Source organism: Uloborus diversus, chromosome 8 (assembly GCF_026930045.1).
Source record: "Uloborus diversus isolate 005 chromosome 8, Udiv.v.3.1, whole genome shotgun sequence".
NCBI classification, from domain to species: domain Eukaryota; kingdom Metazoa; phylum Arthropoda; class Arachnida; order Araneae; family Uloboridae; genus Uloborus; species Uloborus diversus.
The window spans coordinates 46,469,485-46,491,613 of record NC_072738.1 but is presented as its reverse complement, the minus strand read 5'-3'; the positions used below and the strand labels follow the sequence as shown (position 1 = coordinate 46,491,613).

General features: G+C 34.8%; 2 protein-coding genes across 6 annotated transcripts in view; one reads left to right on the top strand and one right to left on the bottom strand.

Annotated features, from left to right (window-relative positions):
- LOC129228173 (protein toll-like) overlaps nucleotides 1–16,100 on the top strand; it is a gene marked incomplete at its 3' end in the record, with an annotated part of 36,026 nt that extends 19,926 nt beyond the window's left edge. The window contains 3 exon segments of the mRNA XM_054862829.1: nucleotides 9,642–9,833; nucleotides 11,924–12,053; nucleotides 15,822–16,100. Of these exon segments, the coding sequence (XP_054718804.1) occupies nucleotides 9,642–9,833; nucleotides 11,924–12,053; nucleotides 15,822–16,100 (601 nt within the window).
- LOC129228172 (TGF-beta-activated kinase 1 and MAP3K7-binding protein 2-like) overlaps nucleotides 1–22,129 on the bottom strand; it is a 303,446-nt gene that overhangs the window by 260,202 nt on the left and 21,115 nt on the right. The gene's annotated exons all lie outside the window — the stretch shown is intronic.

Here is a 22,129-nt window from a genome sequence, read left to right as displayed (position 1 = left end):
CTTCAGTCATCCCAAAAGGATGGATCACCGAATAATTTTTATCGTTTTATGTGACTGCTATATCTCAAGAAGTAATGCGAGGATTCATACAAAAATGTAGCATCCAAGTGAAATTAAACGAAAACAAGCCTTATTTTCGTTCTAAGTTGAGTTTCGTAATCGTTTACGTGAGTCAGTGTAATTAAATAAACAATGAAAAATATACTGAATTTAAATATGAGAAGTTGAGCAAGATATCAATAAAATCTAAATTAGTCGTGTATTCCTCTCATTTTTGTAGCACTTTAACTAGCGTGGGTGTTAAATAAAAACTGAGTTTGCATTCTTATACAATTTGCGTAGTAAAAATTCACTAATTAAAACAGCAATTTTTTCTGAGAGAGAAAAAATTATTTGTTTATTATTATTATTACCAATATTCTTTTCTTTCTGAATTACCAAGCTATATTGAACTGGAACAATTACTTTTTGAAACTCTTTTTAAAAATAAGTCTAGGTCAAAACTGATCTGAATAATCTCATTGATATCAGTTATTTCACCATACATTATGAATTTTTTTCTTTTCTATTTAAAATTGGAAAATGTGATTCAGCTGACAAGCGCTACTTCGCAAGCATGAAAGTATCCTCTTGAAAACCTTCAATAAAATAGCTGTTCAGAAATTGTCTTTAATGTTCTATCGAATATATAAATTTCATGAATGTTGAGAATTGAAAATATTTGTCATCGCGTAGAGTCGTTTTTAAAAAATCTGAGTGAAAGACACCTGTTTTAGCAGTTATGGGTTTCATTGATTTCAAAAGATTTGACGGTGAACATTTCGACGTAATTTCAGAATTTTACTCATATGAGATGGGAGTTCCCACGGCAATAATCTGTCATCTCTGTTAAACATTTGTTTTGCTGTCCCTAAATCCCGGTCGCAAAGGACATACAAATGTCCTCTCAGAGGAAGGTCTCGAGCAGTCTTGTTAAACTTCTTCAGTTTCATTTCCAGAAAAAGTCTCAGAACAGTTTTGATCTTACTTTAACCAACGTATATCTTATTGAAAAACGTACAGCTGTTTTTTTTTGTACAGTTCTTAGGGTGATGTTAATAAATCTATGAGAAAATTAAATTTCATTAAGATACTTTTCTACTTTATTTCCTTGTCTGGCCCGTGATTTCGAATTTTTCCAGTGAAAGGGGAGAGGGAGGATAACGGACGTATAACCAATGCAAATTTCATGGGATTGCTATAAAAACCACTTCCACTTGTACATTTAAAAAAAAAAAAAATTCAGAGTCGGGGGCCATTCCGCCTGATCCCCTAAATGGCTGACCTGTCCCTACCGTAATAATATGCTAGAGTGAAGGAGTTATTTGTTTTTACTTCATCACGCCAAAAAATACAAACCGCCTATTCTCTTGCCATATTCACATTGCGCCTCACTATTCTTTCATTCGCGTTTAGAACAGTTTAGTTTTACTTCCATACCAATTTTTTGTCTGAATCATTGCGTTACATCTTGATCCTTTGCGTTACATCTTGAGTATTATTATTAATCAGATTAAACGAGAAAGAGAATTCCGTTGCAGCAGCCTTTCGCATGTTTACATTTGTAATAGTATACAGAAAAACGTATTTTTTTCTGAAAACTATTAATTTTCTGGAATTATTCTGATGTTTACGAATTAAGATAGGAGAAAACGTTTGGAATTTTTGAAGGAACTTACTTTGAAAGGCAATTAATATTCTTTCGCAACTTTTATGCTGAAAAGCATCGACGTACATTTAAATTTTTCGTACCAATTTAATTAGCGAATTTTGGGCCGGCGACATTTTGGACCGGCGACATTTTGGACTGGCGACATTTTGGGCCGGCGACATTTTGGGCCGGCGACATTTTGGACCGGCGACATTTTGGACTGGCGACATTTTGTACTGACGACATTTTGGACTGGCAACATTTTGGGTCGGCGACATTTTGGGCCGGCGACATTTTGGACTGGCGACATTTTTGACCGGCGACATTTTTGACCGGCGACATTTTGGCCGCGACATTTTGGTCCGCGACATTTTGGCCGCGACATTTTGGGGCGTATACCGTACTCCATAGAGTTAAACAAACACACCGATGTCCAACACTAGAATTTACACCAAAGATGTATGATGAAGCTTTAGTGTTAATTGAGGATTTATACATTTCAATTTCAAATTTGTTGTTTAGTCATCAAGGTGTGATATCACCTGATCGATTGGTCACCGACTTAGTTGACACTGATTTGCAACGAGAAAAAACAATGCAATGGCGCTGTCTTAGCTACAATTGTTGTGAAAAATGAGCCATTACTGACAGCTGAAAAAAAAATCATAATCAGATTGTGCTGACCATTGATGCTGAACAAGGCTATATACAATTGTCGATGAAAACACAGCCTTAAACATTCCAACTGAATTTTTAAATTCTCTGCATATACCAGGAATACCACTAGACGATTTTCGGTTGAAAATTCGTTTATCAATTATTCTTTTTCAGAGTTTAAACCCACCTAGATTTTGCGACGGTACACGTTTCTTCATCAAAATTTCAACAATTTTTACGGAAAAGTTAAAAGGAGAAATTTTTGTGATGCCACGTAAGCGATTAATAGCATCATAATTTTCAAACACATTTGGAAAGCTTCAGTTTCCGTTTTGTTTAGCTTTTGAAAATACCATAAATAGATCTCAAGACCAAACAATGCCTACTTTGGGTTCGGACTCGAAACATACATGTTTCTCTCATGGGCAACGACAGGGTGTACTGAAAAAGACTGACTGTTTTCAAAAATTCATAACAATAAAATGGTTACTGATAAAAAAAATAGTAATTTTTGCAGAAGAATTATGTGGTGGGCCGTAAGTTTCTACCCCCCAAAGTTCCAAAATTTAGTTCAAGAATTCTCCAATAGATGGCGCAGCAGATGAAAGACCGTAAATCAAAGAAAGACAGAAAATTACATCATAGGTTTTTTTGAAAAATGTTTTTTAATAACAAAATTTCACAACAATATTTTCCAAATGCCTGCCGCCTGCTGCAACCACATTTCGCAATTGGAGGAAAAATCGGTGAATTCAAATCATTATTTTTAGACTTAGAGGCTTACTATCTGCAACGCCATCTATTGAAAAACTTTTGAACTAAACTTTGGAGCTCTGGGGGACGAAACTTACGGGCCACCACATGAATTTTCTGCAATTTTTTTTTTTTTTTTTATCATTAACCATTTCCTGTTATAAATTTTTGAAAACAGTCAGTCTTTTTCAGGACACCCTGTATCTATTGCCTACTCACGAGTGGGAAAGCACTATTCGTGTTAGTAAAAGACAGGTTAAGCAAGAATATTGTGCACAACTAAGTGGTTAGATAATTTTTAGTTTTTAAATAATAGAAGCAATAGATCGAAGTCAATGTTATCTACCTCATTTATAAAATTCAATTTTTAAATGCTTTTAATTTAGTTAATGTATTTTGTAAAAAAGTTTTTGATTACAAACTATAGATAAATTGAGATGAATAAAATTTAGTGTACATTCTAAAAAGTATGTTGGTTTATGTTTAATTTCTACGTTCTGATATATTACAATCAGTTTCGATATTTACTATCACTTTCAAGTTATTTTGCTTTTATTTTTAGCCGAAGTCATACTTGCAAAATTTATAAGCGTAAGTATAGCGCTTTAATCATTGCAAATTTAGTTAGTACTTACTAAATACAATAATTACTTAATTCAGCCTAACACCTAAATTATCACGTAAATTATCAATCTCATTTGTTTTAAAATTGGCTGGACTATTTTAAGCTTTACTAAAAATATTAATTAGATTCTAATAAAATATTGAGTTAAAGAATATTTTAATCCAACTATTTTGCCACAGCAACGCGTGGCTGGGTCAGCTAGTATATATATATATTCTGAATCTGTACAATGAAAGCATTACCGCAAGACATAAAAAAAAACTTTTTGATGAGGAATTAAATGAGACATTGAGAACTCGTTCGAATGGACGGTAGTTCCTTTTAAGGAGTCTGTCTTTAAGACCCATTTGTTTATGAACGACGCATCCCTTTGTTCAAGGCTCAAGAAACCGGACTAACTCTTACAGGATATACTCAGAGTAGTCTTTAGTTCCTACCGCAAACGAATTTCTGATCTGATACTGACGCCAATCTACAAATATGGAAAGGCGCAACATACGACAGTCACGGACTTTTGGGCCTAGACAACAGTGAGAAGAGTGACACGTAATTATAAGTGACTAAACAGTTTTAAATACTGGTAACTAACAGTGTCTCCTAGCAACTTTTTACATTGATATACCTTTACGTGATACAGATAACCTCACGACACTAACCTGACTGATACTGTAGTGCTAAGCACAAACGTCGTATCTGCAACTGAGTTCAAAATGAGAAATTGCCTGTGTCTGCATGTAGTATTTGATTCCGATTCCACGTTTTCAGATTTTTTTTTTTTTTTTGAAGAATACTTTCCATTGACAAATGCCTATAAAAGATTGCATTCAGGTGAAATATGTGACAGAGAACCTGGTGACCCATAGGCGGCTGGTGCACCACAAAGGGAGGGGTGTCGAAAAAATTGTGTAGTGTTAGGAGGCGTAACCTCTGAAACTGCTTTTTTTGGAAAAAATTGTGCTATGTAAAAGGCTTTTAACATCACTCATTCTATAACCTTCAAAAACTGTTGAACATGGTCTCGAAAATCGGGACGAATGGCGTAGACCTTCCCCTTCCAATTCAAAGTTCAATTTTAATGAAATATGATGAAAAAAGTCCATTTATTTAGAATTTTTAGTTTTTATTTTCGTGAAATAAATCCATCCTCCCTATTAAAATTATTTTTCAATCGATCATTGATTTATGACTATGAAATAGAGGGGTAAGGCCCCTTTACTTGTGGAAGTAAGGGGAAATTGCTCCCAGGGCCCAAAACTTCCCAATAGGCAAAGTAGGCAGCTGCTTAGAGCGACAAAATTTTCAGGGGCGGCAAATTTTGCTTGAGCCACATATTTTTTAAATGATTTTTTTATTCTTGAAAGTAAAATATTAGTATTATTTCATTTTTCACAGAGACAATTTTTTCTTCAAATCTAATAATATTAATTACTTTCTCACATCTTGTGAAAATCAAATGTTTTTCAATTATGCTAATTGATCAGCGTAAATATAAAGAGACGCATCGAACTAAAATTTTTGGGAGGAGGAAAATTCTAATTTTACCGAATGATAAAACACGAGCTTACACGCATATCATACATAAGTACATAAAATCTAATGAGAAGGAACGTTAGGCGTCATTAAAAAAACAATTTTAAAAAATTTAAGAAAGAAAAAATAATATGATGCAATATTAACTCCAAATTTTCCGAATCGTCCGCAAAATTTGCCGAATAAAGAATTTTTCGGGAGCTCGCAGTGACTTGGCATCGGTACGCCCCTGAATGTGAAACGTCATTTCTTCACAACCTTGACAGTTGAAATTTCGGGAGCACTTTTTGGCGTGTTTTCGGTTTTTTCTTCTCTTATGGGGGAGGGGGCGGCAGATTTCAAATCTGCTTAGGGGTAGCATGGAGCTAAATTCGGCCCTTGTTGCCCCCCCCCCCCGTACGAGCTGTCTATGCCACATAATCATGCGGCATGAAAGCTGCAGATTTTCTGCTTCTTAAAAATCGGCTGACTGGAGTCGGACTTTGAACTTGCGAACTTGTATACAAAAAATAACACTCAACCACTACGCCAACCTGCCGGCATTTGAAGATACATTCTTCTGTCAATAACAGAAAATCTGATCCCCTAGTCTTTGCAATGGAACTTAATACTTACATGATTGATATTTTTAAAATTCTGTTAAATAATTTCATCGAATAATTTACGAAATCGACGTTCCTGAAAACAAATTTGCTGTATTATATATACTATTTCGAGTCTACAAGGGAGCTCTTTTTGAATGCAGACATTTTATGAAGGATTATTGTGCCAAGCAGTATTAACAAAGCATTGTTGAGGATTTTTTGATAAATTTTAGGAATCAACTTTTCGAAAATAATAGCACTTTTTGAAACAATAATACAAGCTCTAAAACCCTTCTTACAAATCAAAAACTTAATTAAAATGTAGAGCACAAATTCCTTTTTAAGAAACACCTAACAAGCAATCTGCATGTTTTTAAAGATGAAAAATTCCTTGATTCTTCTATACCAGTGGTGCTTAACCTTTTTTTACCGGTGAGCCGCCACCTCACATTATAAGGTGAAGCTCTCGAGCCAGAACATATATAAGATGAAAATATATTTTGTTTTTGCTGTAAAAAAAATCCGAAATATTACTAGTTATTTCCGTGAAACGCTCCGGGATTTCACAAGTTTTCATCCATTTCCTGGAAAAAATCAAGTACCTTCGTCAAAAATTTCCTTAATGGTTACAAATTGCACGGATGAGGATTTTTCACTTCGGTGAAAAAATATTTTCAGCTGCCAGTTAAAAGATTAACTGAGCGGATTTATCAAGTGCATTTCGACTCCGGCTCGTCCAGATTGATTAAGCTCTCATTAGCCGCGTTCCTAACACACATTTTGACCCGGTAAATCCCCGCTCGGGCTCCGCAAAAAACCGATTGAAAAATGCCTCGTTTCCATGTAAAAAAAAAGTTTCCCATTGTGCCCCAGAAAGCGTAACGCATTCTGGGTAAAATTCCGTTTTGCTCCCGGAAAGAAGCAGAAGGAGAAAAAAAATCCACATACATCCCGCAAACAACCAGAATGCGTTGAAAAGCATGTTTTTACCGGGGTCGAAAGTGTCCATGGAAACGGCCCTATTGGGAAAGAATAAATACAAATACAAAAGTGACGACCAGCAACAGGCTCTGGGCCCAGCTAGACTGGTCCTAGTCAATTTACAATCCCCAGTGAAGATCAATGTCCCTCTTAAAACTATCTACTCCCTTGCTCATTACCACCTCTTCCGGTAAACTGTTCCAAGGTTCCACTACCCTGCTATAATAATAATTTTTCCTAATATCCATGTTAGCCTGAGATTTAAATAGCTTAAAACAATGACCCCTTGTCCTGTTTTCAGTGCTTAACTTCAGCCCCGTAACATCTTTCATTTTAATAAATTTAAACAACTGAATCATGTCCCCTCGGTCTCTTCTTTGCTTAAGACTGTACATTTTTAACCTTCTAAGCCTGGAATCATAGTCTAAGTGAGAAAGTCCATTTATTAGCCTTGTAGCTTTGAGCTAGGCCAAGCAGCCTTTGAACCCTTTCCAATACATTAATGTCTTTCTTAAGATAAGGAGACCAAAACTGAACAGCATACTCCAAATGAGGTCTTACCAAACTTCTATATAAGGGCAGAAGAACTTCTTTAGATTTGTTTGAAATAGATCTATTGATAAACCCAAGCATCTTATTGGCCTTGTTACTAGCAATGCTGCACTGTTGGCTAAACTTTAAATCCTGACTTATTAAGACCCCCAGATCGGTAACTTTGTCTGCCTGACTAATGATTGAACCTTACAAATAATAACTTGTATACTTATTTCCATGCCCTAAATGTAGCACTTGACATTTCCCAACATTAACAGCCATACCCCATTTATCAGCCCATTCCGTAATATGATCTAGATCCTCTTGCAGCTGTTTTGCTTGTTCTTCATTATCTACAGTCCCCATAACTTTGACATCATCAGCAAAACAATTCATGTCCCCAGAAATATTTTTGTGAATATCGTTCATAAAACAATGAACAAAACAGGCCCTAACACTGATCCTTGAGGAACCCCGCTTAAAACCTCACTCCAATTAGAGTAATTTCCCCTTACAACTACTCTTTGTTTCCTTCCGGTCAGCCAGTTTTTTACCCAAATGAAAGTTTTCCCTCCTATTCCTATATCAGCTAATTTGCTAAGTAGAGCAACATGCGGTACCTTATCGAAAGCTTTTTGAAAATCAATGTAAACAACATCTACAGGCTTCTTATTGTCCAAAGCCATGGTAACTTTGTCATAGAAATGTAATAAATTAGTTGCACAAGATTTGCCTTTCCTGAAACCGTACTGAAAACTAGTCAATAGATTATTAGTCTCTAGAAAATTTACTATCTTAATTTTTATCAATGTTTCAAAAATTTTGCAAACCACCGAAGTTAGACTCAAAGGTCTATAATTTCCCACACTCCCTTTAGACCCTTTCTTGAAGAGCGGTGTAATGTTAGCCAGCTTCCATAATAAGTCTCTGGATTCCATAGCTTTTCAAAAATTACCGGCGCGTTAGATTATTGACACTAATTAGGAATTTTGTCTTAGCTGTAGTCATGATTGCAATACTGCATTTGGGGCTTTCTCGGTAAATCTGGAAGATGCCAAACTTTTATATTAAAACTGCCTAAATTGTCTCTGAAGGTTCCAGAGACGCGACTTTTTTAACCGGGTAGATTTCTGAATTCTTTAGACAAATTTCGGGAAACTGACTGAATTTTAGCGGGAAACATCCCTGTTTTTCCAAGATATGTTACTTGCAGAAATTTGGCACATTAGCTGCCCATTATTTTCCAGGAACGTTTCTGAATTGTATTTACAGTGTTTGTTTTCCCCTGTTAGCGTAGAAAAACACCGAAAATGAAAGAAAATTACAAACCAAGAATTGTTCTTATCATTTATAGTATGCTTACTTTATAAATTAAGAAATTTCCAAAGGTATTATAGAACCAATTTATCACCATTTGGCTCCAAATCTGCAGCAATTATTCTTAATAACGAATGAAGATGATCGTTTGTTCTAGCAGTTTCCAGAACATATACCGTAAAAACGATTCGGCAACGTTTCTGGAAAATAATGGGCAGCTGATATGCTCAATTTCTGCCGGTAACCGTTCTTGCACAAACCAGGAACGTTTTCCGCTAAATTCAGTAACCTTCCTGAAATTATCCTGGAAGCTTCCTGAAAAATTCAGAAATCTTCCCATTTAAAGTCAGTCAGCCTCTGGAATTTTAGCGAGTTAAATTAATTAAGAGTAATATAATAGCTTGAACCTTTCCTGATTTACCAAGGACGTCCAAAAACAGTATTGCACATATGGCCAAAGCTAAGACAGAATTGCAAGTAAGTATCGAGAACTTTACTCGCCAGCAGTTTTTGCAAAGCCACGTTGTCCATGGACTTATTCGCTACCTTTGGATGTTTAATCAGTCCGGACGGGTCGTTTGTGAATTGAATAGTCGATACACTTTATAAATACGCTCAGTTAATTTTTAAACTGGGAGCTAAAAATATTTTTTACAAAAGTGAGAAGGCTGCATTCGTGCAACTTGTAGCAATTCAGGAAACTTTATGATAATGATACTTGATTTTTCCAGGAAGCGGATAAAAACCAATGAAATCCCGAAACGATACACGGAAATACTCAGTAACGTTTCGGAATTTTTTTAAAGTGTAGTTTTCGATTCATAACATTGAGCCGAGAGCCGAACCACATGGATCAGCTTCGTGGATCACAAAAGACCAGCGGGTCGTAAGTTGGGCTCCACTGTTCTATACAAACATGTGCTTGTTAAAATATCAAAAACTATTTTGCCACTTAATGTTTTTCTTTCAGTGTTTCTTGTTGCCTGCACATCATCCAGACTTTTATACTCCAAGTATCATTACCACATGAAAGTGTGGCTTTATTCCAGAGGTTTGACGTTGCTAAAGAAAGCTGAAATCCAGGACATTGGTAAACTACATGACATTTACATTTCTGTAGCAAATGGTGACTTGTATTTCGTTGAGAGATATTTAATTCCAGGTAAGAGATTCCAGTCATCATTTTCAGACATTCAAAACCTGCACATTGTATACTGTTGCTGTTTCTAATACAACCTGGTCCAGCTCTTGACTAGATTATGTCTATGATCCAAAGATTCCTTAGAAAATCAAAAATTAGTAAAGGGCATTTAAATAGGTCTTTCTTATCTAGACCCAGACAAGCCAGAATGTGACCGGCCGAGGTCTGTTCGGTATTGTATATATTTAGTGCAGGTGAAATACACTTTGCGGTACAGTGAATATCTAAGGCATTTCAGGTGGCCAGTGACAGATCTGGCGCGATGGTAGTTAATTTAATCCTTCCCGTAATAAAGACAAGAGCACCAACAGAACGTCTCTGCTATGCCAGTTATTTGAATTAATTTCGAACCATTGAAAAAGCTTTAATGCAGAAAGTGCCTTTATTTCTGTAATATTGAACTCATCGTTGTACTTGGATTCTATTCACATTCACTTACAATGACTGTATAAAATGTAATAATGATCTTATCTCATGAATCAACACGCTTGAGAACAAAGTCTGACGGCAGGGGCGGATACAGAAAAATCTTTTGGAGGGGGCACAGGAAATTTAATACCCCCCCCCCCACACACCCCCTTCGATGTTTCATAACAAAGTTTTGACGACTTTATTTTTAAATTGTGCGTGTTTTTTTATTTATTTATTATTATTTATTTTTTAAGGATTCCTTAAGGTCAATGAATCTACTTCTAAGTACATGAATATTATGCACTAATACACTTTGAATGTGGACGGAATACATCTTTAACGTTTCAAGCCATTTAAATACTAAACCCAATATAACCCCAACTAGCGTTTTTTTTAATAGTTCAACGTCGAAACGTTTTAGTAGAGAGTCCCCGATGCTTCCCTGTTCCATTAATTTTACCATAGGTTGCATAAAATCATAGGTCACCAAAATGCTAGACAATGAGTGGCTTTACCTAGGAACATTGTCATAATGATTATAACATGAGGGCAAGATAATTAAATAAACCCATACCTCTTTTGAGTTTTTTAAAATGAATTTAATCATAACTTCATAACATATATAAGTTTCACTGAAGAATTCAGAAACTATTTCTGTGTGAATTTCAAAACAATTGCTGATTTGTTCTTAAAACCATGATGCAGTTGAGGTAACATATTGATACTACATGCCATTTCTATTGAAAATCATGGTTTTCTAAGAAACTACTACATGATTTCTTTCCTTTCGCATCTTTTATTAGCTGAAAAAGAAATCTATTATTTCGCAAATAGGTTCGTAGGTCAAAATGACTCTTTTAGGTGCGCCTACACATTTTAAAAAAATGTTAATTATTGATTTCATCAAAGAAGAATTAATGGACGAATCGCGATAATGCGGTTTCTTGAATTTGAAGTCAATGAGTTAAATGTATTCTGCAACTCTGGGCCTCTGACTCCAGTAATACTTCTTTAGCAAACAAAAATGCTTTTATTCAAAATATGCTGTGTGTGTGTGTGTTTTTTTTGTGTTCTTTTTGATTAGCTACGTAAAAAAAGTGTAAAGGAAAGGTCAGTTAAAAAGTAATAAATAAAATAGTGAAATTAATTAATCCTTTTGGGGGGGCACGTGCCCCCTGTGCCCCCTCTAAAATCCGCTACTGTCTGACGGCCATATTCACCAACTGAGTTCAACCTCAGTCAGACACACGAACTGCAGGTTGAAGCCTTCTGATTGGTTGAATAAGGCTTCGAAATGCATTTTTGGTGTCTGACTAAGGTTTAACACTGAATATGTGCGTTATTGCACCACATTTTTGGAAGCAAAATAAACGAGAAAATTTCTCAATGCCGATCTTTTTATCGAGCTGAATTTATAAATTTTCGTTGTTTAGGTATTGAGATATTCCGTACCTGACAAATATCGGCAGTCGATTGGTTCTATCCTGGGTTCAATGTTATGTTAAGTTATCACTAGCATTAAAATAAAGTTATTAAATACATTTATCAATCAAGTTGAAAATTTTCATTTATTTCAGCTTTTCTTTAATTACTTGTTATACTCAATTTTAATTCAGTTGTTTATTTTTGTTTCATGGCAGAGTTGGAAGAAAAAGAACCATATTATTCACTGTACATTCCAAGCAGAGATATGCTAGCTGGAGATTTAGAGATTAGAAAGCAAATAGAGGAAGTAAATAACAGTAAAAGGATTATCATACTGCTGTCACAGTACGTATAGTCACATAAGTACTATAGTCGCATACTCTATAACATTTGCATAAAACCTTCTATGACATTTATATATGTGTAAGAAAAAGACACACAAGATGGAACAGAAGTACCGACCGCATTTCTGCTTGAATTTTAAAAAATCAGAATAAAGAGTTATTGTTGTTGTTGTCTCTGATCCCGTTGGTTCAGACCCCTAGACCAAGTCCAAGAGATCGTTTCGCACTTAAAAGTCAAAATTACAAAATAAAAGTGAAAAGTTAGTCATAAAAATGTAATGCAAGAAGAATAAATAAAATAATCTCTCATATTTATTCTGAAATGAAATGCTCGGTGGAATAACCAAGTTACGTTGTAGGGAATCATGCGTCTTTGTGCAGGTTTTTATAGTCTCCCCTTTACGTTAATCAATCATAGTCAAAAAAAGGCAGGATATATTATAGTTGTTTTTTCTTTCTTTCTGCTTTTGTGCATTGGGTTATAATTTTGTAGGTTATTATCATGACATCTTGATTAACCAGCTTTTTAAAGAAACCAAGTTCGCTAATTACTTTGCGATAAAAAGACGCCACCGCGCCTTTCTGGCCGTAACTAAGCATAGAAATTAAAAAAGAGTTTTTTTCATGCGATATCTTCCGTGGAAAAGTTTGAAATTGTGGGCAGGCTTCCGTGACTTGCATAAGTTTGAAAAGTGTTGATTTGTATTGACTAAATTTAAAATAGGTATTTATTTAATGAAACTCGGAGGCTGCACACACTGCTCGCTTCACTCAGCAACCCTTGATAATTTTGCAGTAAGTTACCTTACTGCAAAATACCTAGCTTTGTCTTTAATCTTTGAGTTGAACATCACCATTGCTGCGGTCACTCGTCTGGTGTGCTAATTCTACATTAGCTGCCAGTTTGTTTGGCTCTCTTGGCTCCTTTAAGAGGGTTTCCGCCTCTAGCTCAGTTGCTTCCTATTCCGGGCGGATGAGTGATGAGTGCTAAAAAGCACGCAACTGCAGTCCTCAGGTGCTATTTATCTATACACTGTAAGAAAATTCGAAAGCGTCATAGATTATTTCCGGGCAACATTCCGCCAGTTTCCTACACAGAAAAAAAAAATTTTTTTGAAAAAAAAAAATAGAACCGACTTCAAAATTGCTCTAAAAAGTGAAAAATAATTTTATTCTTTAAACACCATCGATAATACTTTTAAACATAATTTTTGATGTTGGCGCAAAAACGATAGATAAAATCATTCACAGCCATAACTCAACTACAACTATAAATTTAACCAGGCCCAGTTTCTTCACTATCACGTAAAGTATGCATTGATGACAACATATTTGAATAACGATATAAATGTTTCGTTCGTAACTTTGGATGCTTTTCTGAAAAAAAATATGAACGAAGCATGGTTACACTGGATTTTACGTTTTGTTTTTGCGCCAACTTCAAAAATTATGTTTAAAAGTATTATCGATGGTGTTTAAGGAATAAAATTATTTTTCACTTTTTAGAGCAATTTTGAAGTCGGTTCTATTTTTTTTTCAAAATTTTTTTATTTCATTCTTTTTAGTGTAAATGTAGGTATTTTAGTAGAGTAAGAAGTTACCTAGTAAGAAGTTCGCTCTATATCACTGTATTGCTTTAGAAAAGCCTTTATTCAAAATTATCATTATAATTACTATTAATGTTACTGTTATATGGCACCAAACTTTTATAACAATGAGTTTCATATTGTCTCGTAGATGAAGATAGCGAAGACAATGTGAAAGCCAAATGAAGCGAATACTCGTTAGTCTCAACTCGAGATCTTTATTCAGAACCACGAATGAACGTTACATCTCCTTATATATAACTTGAGAAAGTGCTGGAAACTTGGAAAGATACAGAAATTAATAGAACATTCGAGAAAATACGGGAAACAGTAGAAACGAAATTTTAGTAAAATTCACTTTGTTCTAGTCGGGATTTGAACCCGGGACGCTCGTGTGGGAGGCGAGAATTCTACCACTGAGCCACCGTTATCCACGGATGAAAAGTGCGAACTTCGCTACAATATCATTTTAATCATTTAATAGGGAAATTGCATAAAATTTACTGTTTTTTGCCCATAACTTTTTTTCTGAAGAACAAATATGGTCAAACAAAGTAATGGGACCTAAGTTGAGCCATCCCCTATCCATTAAAAAAAGAATAATCAAAATCGGTTCACTAGGTGAGACGCTATGAGTGGACAAACAAAAAAAAAAAAAAAACATACATACGGTATGAACTGATAACCGCCTCCTTTTTGAAGTCGGTTAAAAAACATATATACGGTATGAACTGATAACCGCCTCCTTTTTGAAGTCGGTTAAAAAGTTCCTGAATCGCGACATGCTTTATAAATGAGGAGTTTACTTTTAAAACGGGTTTTATCCAGTTTTATATTTTTTTGGCAAAACGAAAAAAAAAAACGTTTTACGCACAAACACTAATTGTTAGAATTTCGAAATTTTCACAATATTTTGTTTTGATAACGTAGCCTTGCAAACCTGTCTCAACTTCGGTCATATTTGCGTTAAAAGCCCTCCTTATAGCTTTTTTTTTTTTAATCTGTCTAAGATCTGTCTGAAGTTCCGATTTATTCAAGAAACATGAGTAGCTTTTATTGGGAAGAGTTCTGAATTGTAACAAAAAAATTTTGCAGCTAAATTTCAGGAATGTTACTATTTTCTGCAAACCTTCCTGTTTTTTTCGTCAGATATGTTCCTGGCAGTAGTTAAGCAAACTAGCTACCAAGCTACCCGTTATCTTCAAGGAGCGTTTCGTTACTCTACCAGTGGTGTTCCCATAGGGTATACTCCATTCCAGATACGCTGTATACTCTAACTTTTTTTAGACACATAACGTATACCCTCAAACTTCAAAAATTTTCATATTATGACATATTATGTATATGATCGCATACACATATTGTGCATAACTGATTACTGGGAGTATACCCACAGAAAAATTGATGAGAACATCACTGGTTACAACATATTTGTTTTCATGGAACTATATAACTCACATTGCTTTTTCCTGCACAGCAGCCATTAGCAGACTGAATCAATCAGTAAATTTTCCTGAGAAATGCTGTCGCGTCATGTATCGACTTGTGTAGAAGTTATTTAATGTGTAAAATTGTGTGGTATGAAAATCCCTTATGTTGTCTTACCGGTAAATAAAAAAAAAAAAAAAAACTTGTACGTATCTCAATTTGTTTTTTTTTTTTTTTTTTTTTCTTCTTTTCAATTTTCACCGAGCACGAAATGCGCTCAATACTTTTGGCCAGTCCTGCATATGAATTAATCCTAATTTTAAGGAGGGTTTTTTCCCTTGCGCATATTTTAACTTTTCTTTGAGAGAGAGGGGGATTTTCATTTTATTCTGTATTTGAACCATTTTCTCCCCGGGAAAGAGGAATTTTTATTTTGTTCAAATTGTAATCATATTTAGATATTTTTCCCCTTCGGGTGAGGGAATTTTTATTTTGTTCTACTTTCATTGTGCATTTTTATTCGCTTCTTTTTCTTTAGGGAGAGGGGAATTTTCATATCTCTTCGAATTATAATGTGCATTTTAGTTTCTTTTTTTTTCTGCAGGGGATAGAGATTTTTGTTTTGTTCCAATCTTCTTCAGGAGGAAAGTGCGCGCGCGTTGTGTTTTTGTGCGTGCATTCACCCCAAATAATCGTCAAACATTGAACTTCAAAAAGATATTTTTCGTTTTGATGATTCAGTATTTTCTTTCCAGGCACTACATTGAAGACCAGAAATGCATGAAAGTTTTCAAATTTGCTTTTGCGTCTTCTTTAGAAGAAAAATTCTGCCGTCTTATCTTGATTGTCATTGGAGATCTCCCGCCACTGTCGGAAGTTGACCAGATACTTCGCACAGCGATCGAGTCAACGAAATGTTTACGACTGGAGCAGAAACTGTTTTGGGAAATGCTTAGATTCGCTTTGCCACGGAAAGATAAAAGAGAAAACAAAAGTGGAAGTTATTTATTGCATGATTTTCCAGCATTGCAAATGTAGAGAAATGATTTATTTGTTTAATGATAATATTTTTTTAATAAAATTTAAAGCAAATATTTTTTTCCTTAAGTTTAAAAGAAATTCATCACTTGACTCCTTTACCTACAGTTACAAACCAGACACGTGGCCTTGTATTCGGGCCAAAACTGAAGTTCTATGATACGTGTACTACGCTGCCCATTACTGCTACCAATATTAAAAATCGGAACGCGACGGAAGACCCACCGTAGACATTCCCCGTCCATTTCAAAGTTCAATTCTTCTTTACTAATAATAAAGCAGAAAGTCTCTCTGTCCGGAGGATGTCTGTAGGATGTCCGTAGGATGTCTGTAGGATGTCTGTGACGCGCATAGCGCCTAAACCGTTCGGCCGATTTTCATGAAATTTGGCACAAAGTTAGTATGTAGCATGGGGGTGTGCACCTCGAAGCGATTTTTCGAAAATTCGATGTGGTTCTTTTTTTATTCCAATTTTAAGAAAAAAAACTATCATAAATTACGAAATTATCATAACGTGGAACCGTAACATGGGCAAAAGCCAATTAGCGAGATACGAAATTATCATAACGTGGAACTGTAACGTCGGTACAAGCCAATTGGCGAGAAAATTCACCATACATTATTTGTAAATATACAAGCGAACCAAAAGACCTTTAATTTTTCTATTACGGGCGAAGCCGTGCGGGTGCCATATGAAATAAGAATAGTTCATTTATTTGGAATTTTCAGTTTTAACTTTCGTGAAATAAATCAATCTATCACTACCCTACAAAATTCACTTTTAAATCGATCGTTAATTTTTACACGATCGATCATGAAATTGAAATATTATAAAAAAATATATATACATTTTAATATACAGTAAAACCTGTAAAGTTGACCGCGATTTTCAGGCACAGAATTAGATCTTATCATGTAATTCAACCTCTATAAGTTGACCACTAAAGTAGTGCACCGCAAGTGTCAACTTATTACACAGGTTTCACTGTATCTGTTTTTAACTCTGAAAAGTGAGGGGGCAGACCCTTTACTTTTTGAAGTGGGGGGCAGTTGCCCCCGTACGAGCTGCCTATGCGCTGCTCCATGAAAAGCAATTGAGTGGATCGGCTCGTAATAATAAAATGCAAAAGATTTTTTTAAAACAAAAAGATGGTGAAATGGAAATGAAGAATAATAAAAAATAATGGGTTTTAAAATTACAAGTAAGAAATAAACAGGGTGAAAAAAAAACCTCGAGTATTTTCAAATGAAATCTTGCTTTGGAAAAAAAAAAGTCCCTAAAATATAGCTTTGTTGGAAATAGGTTGCTTTTTAGTTTGTTTTTGCTTGAAAAAGTCTCTTAAGTTGCATAGTATTGAAAAAAGTAGCAAAAGGTCGCATTTAAAGCACTTGCTTGTTTGCATTAGCAAAATATTTTTAAAAAAAATATTTCAAAAAAAAAAAATAAATAAATAAATAAATAAATAATAATAATAATAATAATAATTTGAATTTTGACCTCTTGAATTCAAATTGTTTTTCGCAATCACGAGTGTGTGTATGTAGGCGTGTGTGTTTGTGTGGGGGTATGTGTGTTTGTGTGTAGGGGGTATATGTGTATGAGTGTAGGCGTGTGTTTGTGTCTGTGTTCAGGCATGAATGTGTGGGTAGTTGTGTGTGTATGTGTTTGTGTGTGTGTACGTGCGTGTATGTATGCATGTAAGTGTAGGATATTGACGCAACCTGGAGATGGTTTTCGCTAGAGGAGCAGCATCGTGAGGCGGCCGGTCGACGGTGGTGTGCTGCAGAGGATGCTCGCGGGAAAATAAAATGATAGCACATCAAAACAGTCAAATGAAAGCAATAAGGAATCGTGATTGCTCAAAAAATATACCGCGTAACGGACCCATTTCTAAAATTTTGCCACCTATGCTATAAAATATCAGCTACTCAAAAATAATTTTACTCCAGGTTTTGGCAGTAATGGAAGGATATTAACTATTCGCAACTCCAGCGCTCGAATACGCTACCTTGCTGTAATTTACATAACTGCAGAAAAAACTAAAACATTGCGTTCCACGTATGTCAGTTGAGTAAACATAGGCTGTTTGTTATGAGTATTTATTAACGCATTCGATGTGTCTTGGATTGCTTTCAGCAATAGAAAGTGTTTTGTCCCTTAATGTTATTCTCGAGCTCCTCAAAATAATGTTAGTCTTTATTATTTCCCTTTAAAAAGTGAGTTGACTGTCGTAAATGGCGTGAAATCCTAAACAAGGAAAACTCTGGATTAACAAAGTTCGCATTTGAAAGTCTATTCGAAGCATTTTTTTTTTTTCTTTTTGGAAGAGGATAACTTTATACAAGGTATTTTTTTTTTATTGTTTTGTGTGAATTTGTAAGAATATGTTTTTTTTTTTTTTTTTGAGCAATCACGTTTGCTTATTGTTCTTATTTGACTGTTTTTGAGGTCCTTTGATTTTTCCCACCGCCACCCTCCGCACCATCACCGTCGACGGGCTCCTCACGATGCTGCTCCTATAGCGAAAGCCGTCTCCAGGTTGCATCCATGTCCTACACACACGCGCATACCGCATACCATACACAACTACACACACGCACGCACACACATACATACAGACACCTACACATACACACAAACACACACATTCATGCTTGCACACAGACACAAACATATGCCTACACACACATACACATACCCCCCCACACACACACATTCATACACACAACTACCCACACACTTATGCCAGCACACAGACACAAACACACATACACATAATCCGTACACACAAACACACACGCCTACATACACACACTTGTGATTGCGAAAAACATAATTTGAATTCAAGATGTCAAAATTCAAATTAATTTTTTTTAAATCTTAAGCTCAAAAGAATTGTATGCAGTATTATCGTAGAACGGAATGAAAAATGTTTAACGCTGAGAATTTTCATTGCCAAAATAGTGCGATTATATTTTAGGGTTATAGTTTTAGTATTGTGCGAGCAAAGAACACTTGCTTGGCGAGATTTTGCATGTCAGTTGTAAACCATTTTTATTTTTTATCATGTATGGATTAAAATGGTAGAAAGATAACAGAATTCGATAAGTTTAAAGAAATAATGGAAGATCAATTAAAAAGAAAACTACCGCCATGTATCCGTGAGAATTTTATTGATGATGCATGACAGAATTAAATCATAATTCAGAAATTAGAAACATACGAAACCGAATGTAAAACAATTAGCGCTAGCCAAACAAAACAAAGATCTTTCAACTTCCTCTTTTGATAACACTGATAAACAAAGGTTTATTTACATGAAATATTTATAGTGTTCTTATGGCTAAAATAAAAATGTAGTTTCATCAAGAATTGATAAATTTCGAATTCGACATCGTGGAAATGGCTGCTTACAACTACGAACTACGAAATTTGTATTAATTTCTAATAATGCTTCTTGAATTCTCATTTCTTTTTACATGGGCCAGAATATCCATAAGACTTTGAAAATTGATTTAAAAAGAATAAAACAAAAAAGTCATGCATACAAACAAAAATTACTAGGCTTATTAGCATTTTCTACGCTACGGCGCACAGTGGAGTATTTGACTGAAAATCCTGGCCAAAACTAGTTTGAAATTTTCACTCTTCTGAAGGCGACACCCTTGTGTGCGTTTGTGCTCTGTACGGCAAAGCTACACAAAACTTAGTATACAAGTTGTCTGAAATGTCTGATGTTACAATTTGAAACTCGATTTTTAAAATTTGAATTAGAAAATGAAATATTTAATATTTTATCCACGGTTTAGACTTTTGCATGTTTACGACCGTAAAAACGATCCTAGTAAACGTAGAAAAAAACCCAATGCATCACTAGATAGGAAAAATAATTTTCTTCAAGATTATGGTTTGTTTGATGTTCTAACGTAATTAATCGAATTTCTAAGAATTTACAAAGGGAGGTCACTTTTTCGACTTTTTTCAATCATTCAAAAAAAGGAAAATAAAATTCTTGCATCCAATATTCTAATAATGTTATGGCTCTGAAACTTTTTAAGGAAATAATATAAACATCTTACCTTCATTTACAGCGAAAACGGTGAAGTTATGTTCTTTCACTGATTTATAATGAATTTTTTTCAATGAGTTGAAATAAAAATTTTCAATAATTTTCACTCGATCCGAAATGGATGCCACTGTTGGCTCTTTGCCATAATGCTTAGACAAGTGATAAGTAAACTTGTTCGATGCGAATGGCTGTTTTCCTTTGAAGATATGTAATTAAATGCACTGTTCGGGGGGGGAAGCAAAAAGCGGTTAAAAAATCCTAGTATTCTGTACAAAACACTAATTTGAAACCAAAAAAATAATCAATTTTATTCTCTTCGTTTGGTTTCAATCATTAAAACCCTGAGTTAATCATGCACAAAAAGAATTAAAGACAAGGGTTTCGGGGTTACAAAGAACCTTTTTTCTATTAAAAAAAATAAATAAATGAACTAGGATATTATAACTGTAAAAACACTCGAAAATGGATATTCAGAAGCTCTTTGTTTTTGAATTGTATATATTGTACTCGTACCTTGGGTCGATTCTTAGTTTGACATCGCGTGATGTGTCCGCTAAAAATTGTACGAACAAACTTGGAACTTAAATTTTATATAACTTTAATTTCACAATGAGTAGGTAAAATGTCTTAAATATGGATAGCTCGCTAGCGTAGGAACGTTAGGAGACAATTACAATTGTCTCCTAACGCTAGCAAGTGGGGGGGGGGTATTTTCCCCCTTTTGCTACGTATAAGGGGGAGAAGACCCCCTCCCCCGGCACATTATTTTCAGCAATGATCTGGAAAAATATAAATATTTATTTATTTCATCTAAAATCTCAATTTTAAAGAAGAGCAAATTTTCTTAGCGAGATCACAAAATAATTTAATTTATTAACTCATTAACGTACATGAGAAAATTAACATAACTGAACGCAAACACATGTTTTAGGGGTGCAATGAATCTCTTTAGCGATGCATAAGGGTAAGCGTTTCGAAATTAATTGGAGGATTCTCATTCCATAACTTACATCTTTACACATTGATGAAGCGGTTTCTCGTAACCATGAAACTCGTGTCTGAAATTTTATTGTTGTTTGTGCGCTCAAATATGTCGATCTTTTCATTCAGTAGTACTTATGATAACTTTTTTACAAATTTATTAAATCTTTGTTGGTAAATTCAGTTTAAAATCATGACTTGTCACAAAAAGATCGGATTATGCACTTTAAAAAAAAAATCATTAAAAAAAAGGGCAGTTGTAGGCGGAAGATTTTTTTGCTGAAGTTAGCACTAGAGACTTTGCCAAATACGATGCAACTTTCAAAACAGCCCGACCGAGCCCGACACCCATTTAAAAAGCTTTCTCTACTTATAAATTAAGGCGAAAAGCCTTTAAAAACCTCATGTACCAAGTTTTCTTTATTTTTTTTCACAAAAAGAAAATAAAAATATTTACTTTGATTTATAATTAGCACTAAGCCCTGACATTTCTTTATACCGTAAAATTGGTTTGGTTCAATTCCATTCATTTAGAAAGCCACAAAAAAATCTACATTGAAACGTAATAATTAAGCTGAAACGTAACAAAAAAGCGAAAATTATTATAGAAATCTCATCTTTCAACGAGGCTATGAGCAATTGTATGTGACTCAAGTTTCCAAAACAGGTGCCGATCGATGCACCAGTTAGTCAACTATCATGGAATAAATTTTCATAAAAATCAGGTAAATTTTTAATTTTGGACTTTTGGCCAGGATTTTCAGTCAAATACTCCACTGTGCGGCGTGCGTTTGTTTGGTTTGCTTTAGTTTTTTCATCCGCCATAAGACGGTGGCTGCAGTGCCCCCTATAGTTTGTTGAAGTTGCGAATACTGATTATGCTTGCGTTCGACTAGCTCGACCGGTTAATTAATCACGTGACATCTAATGATCACGTGCTCCAATCAACTGCTTAGAATGGTAACCGCTGTGGT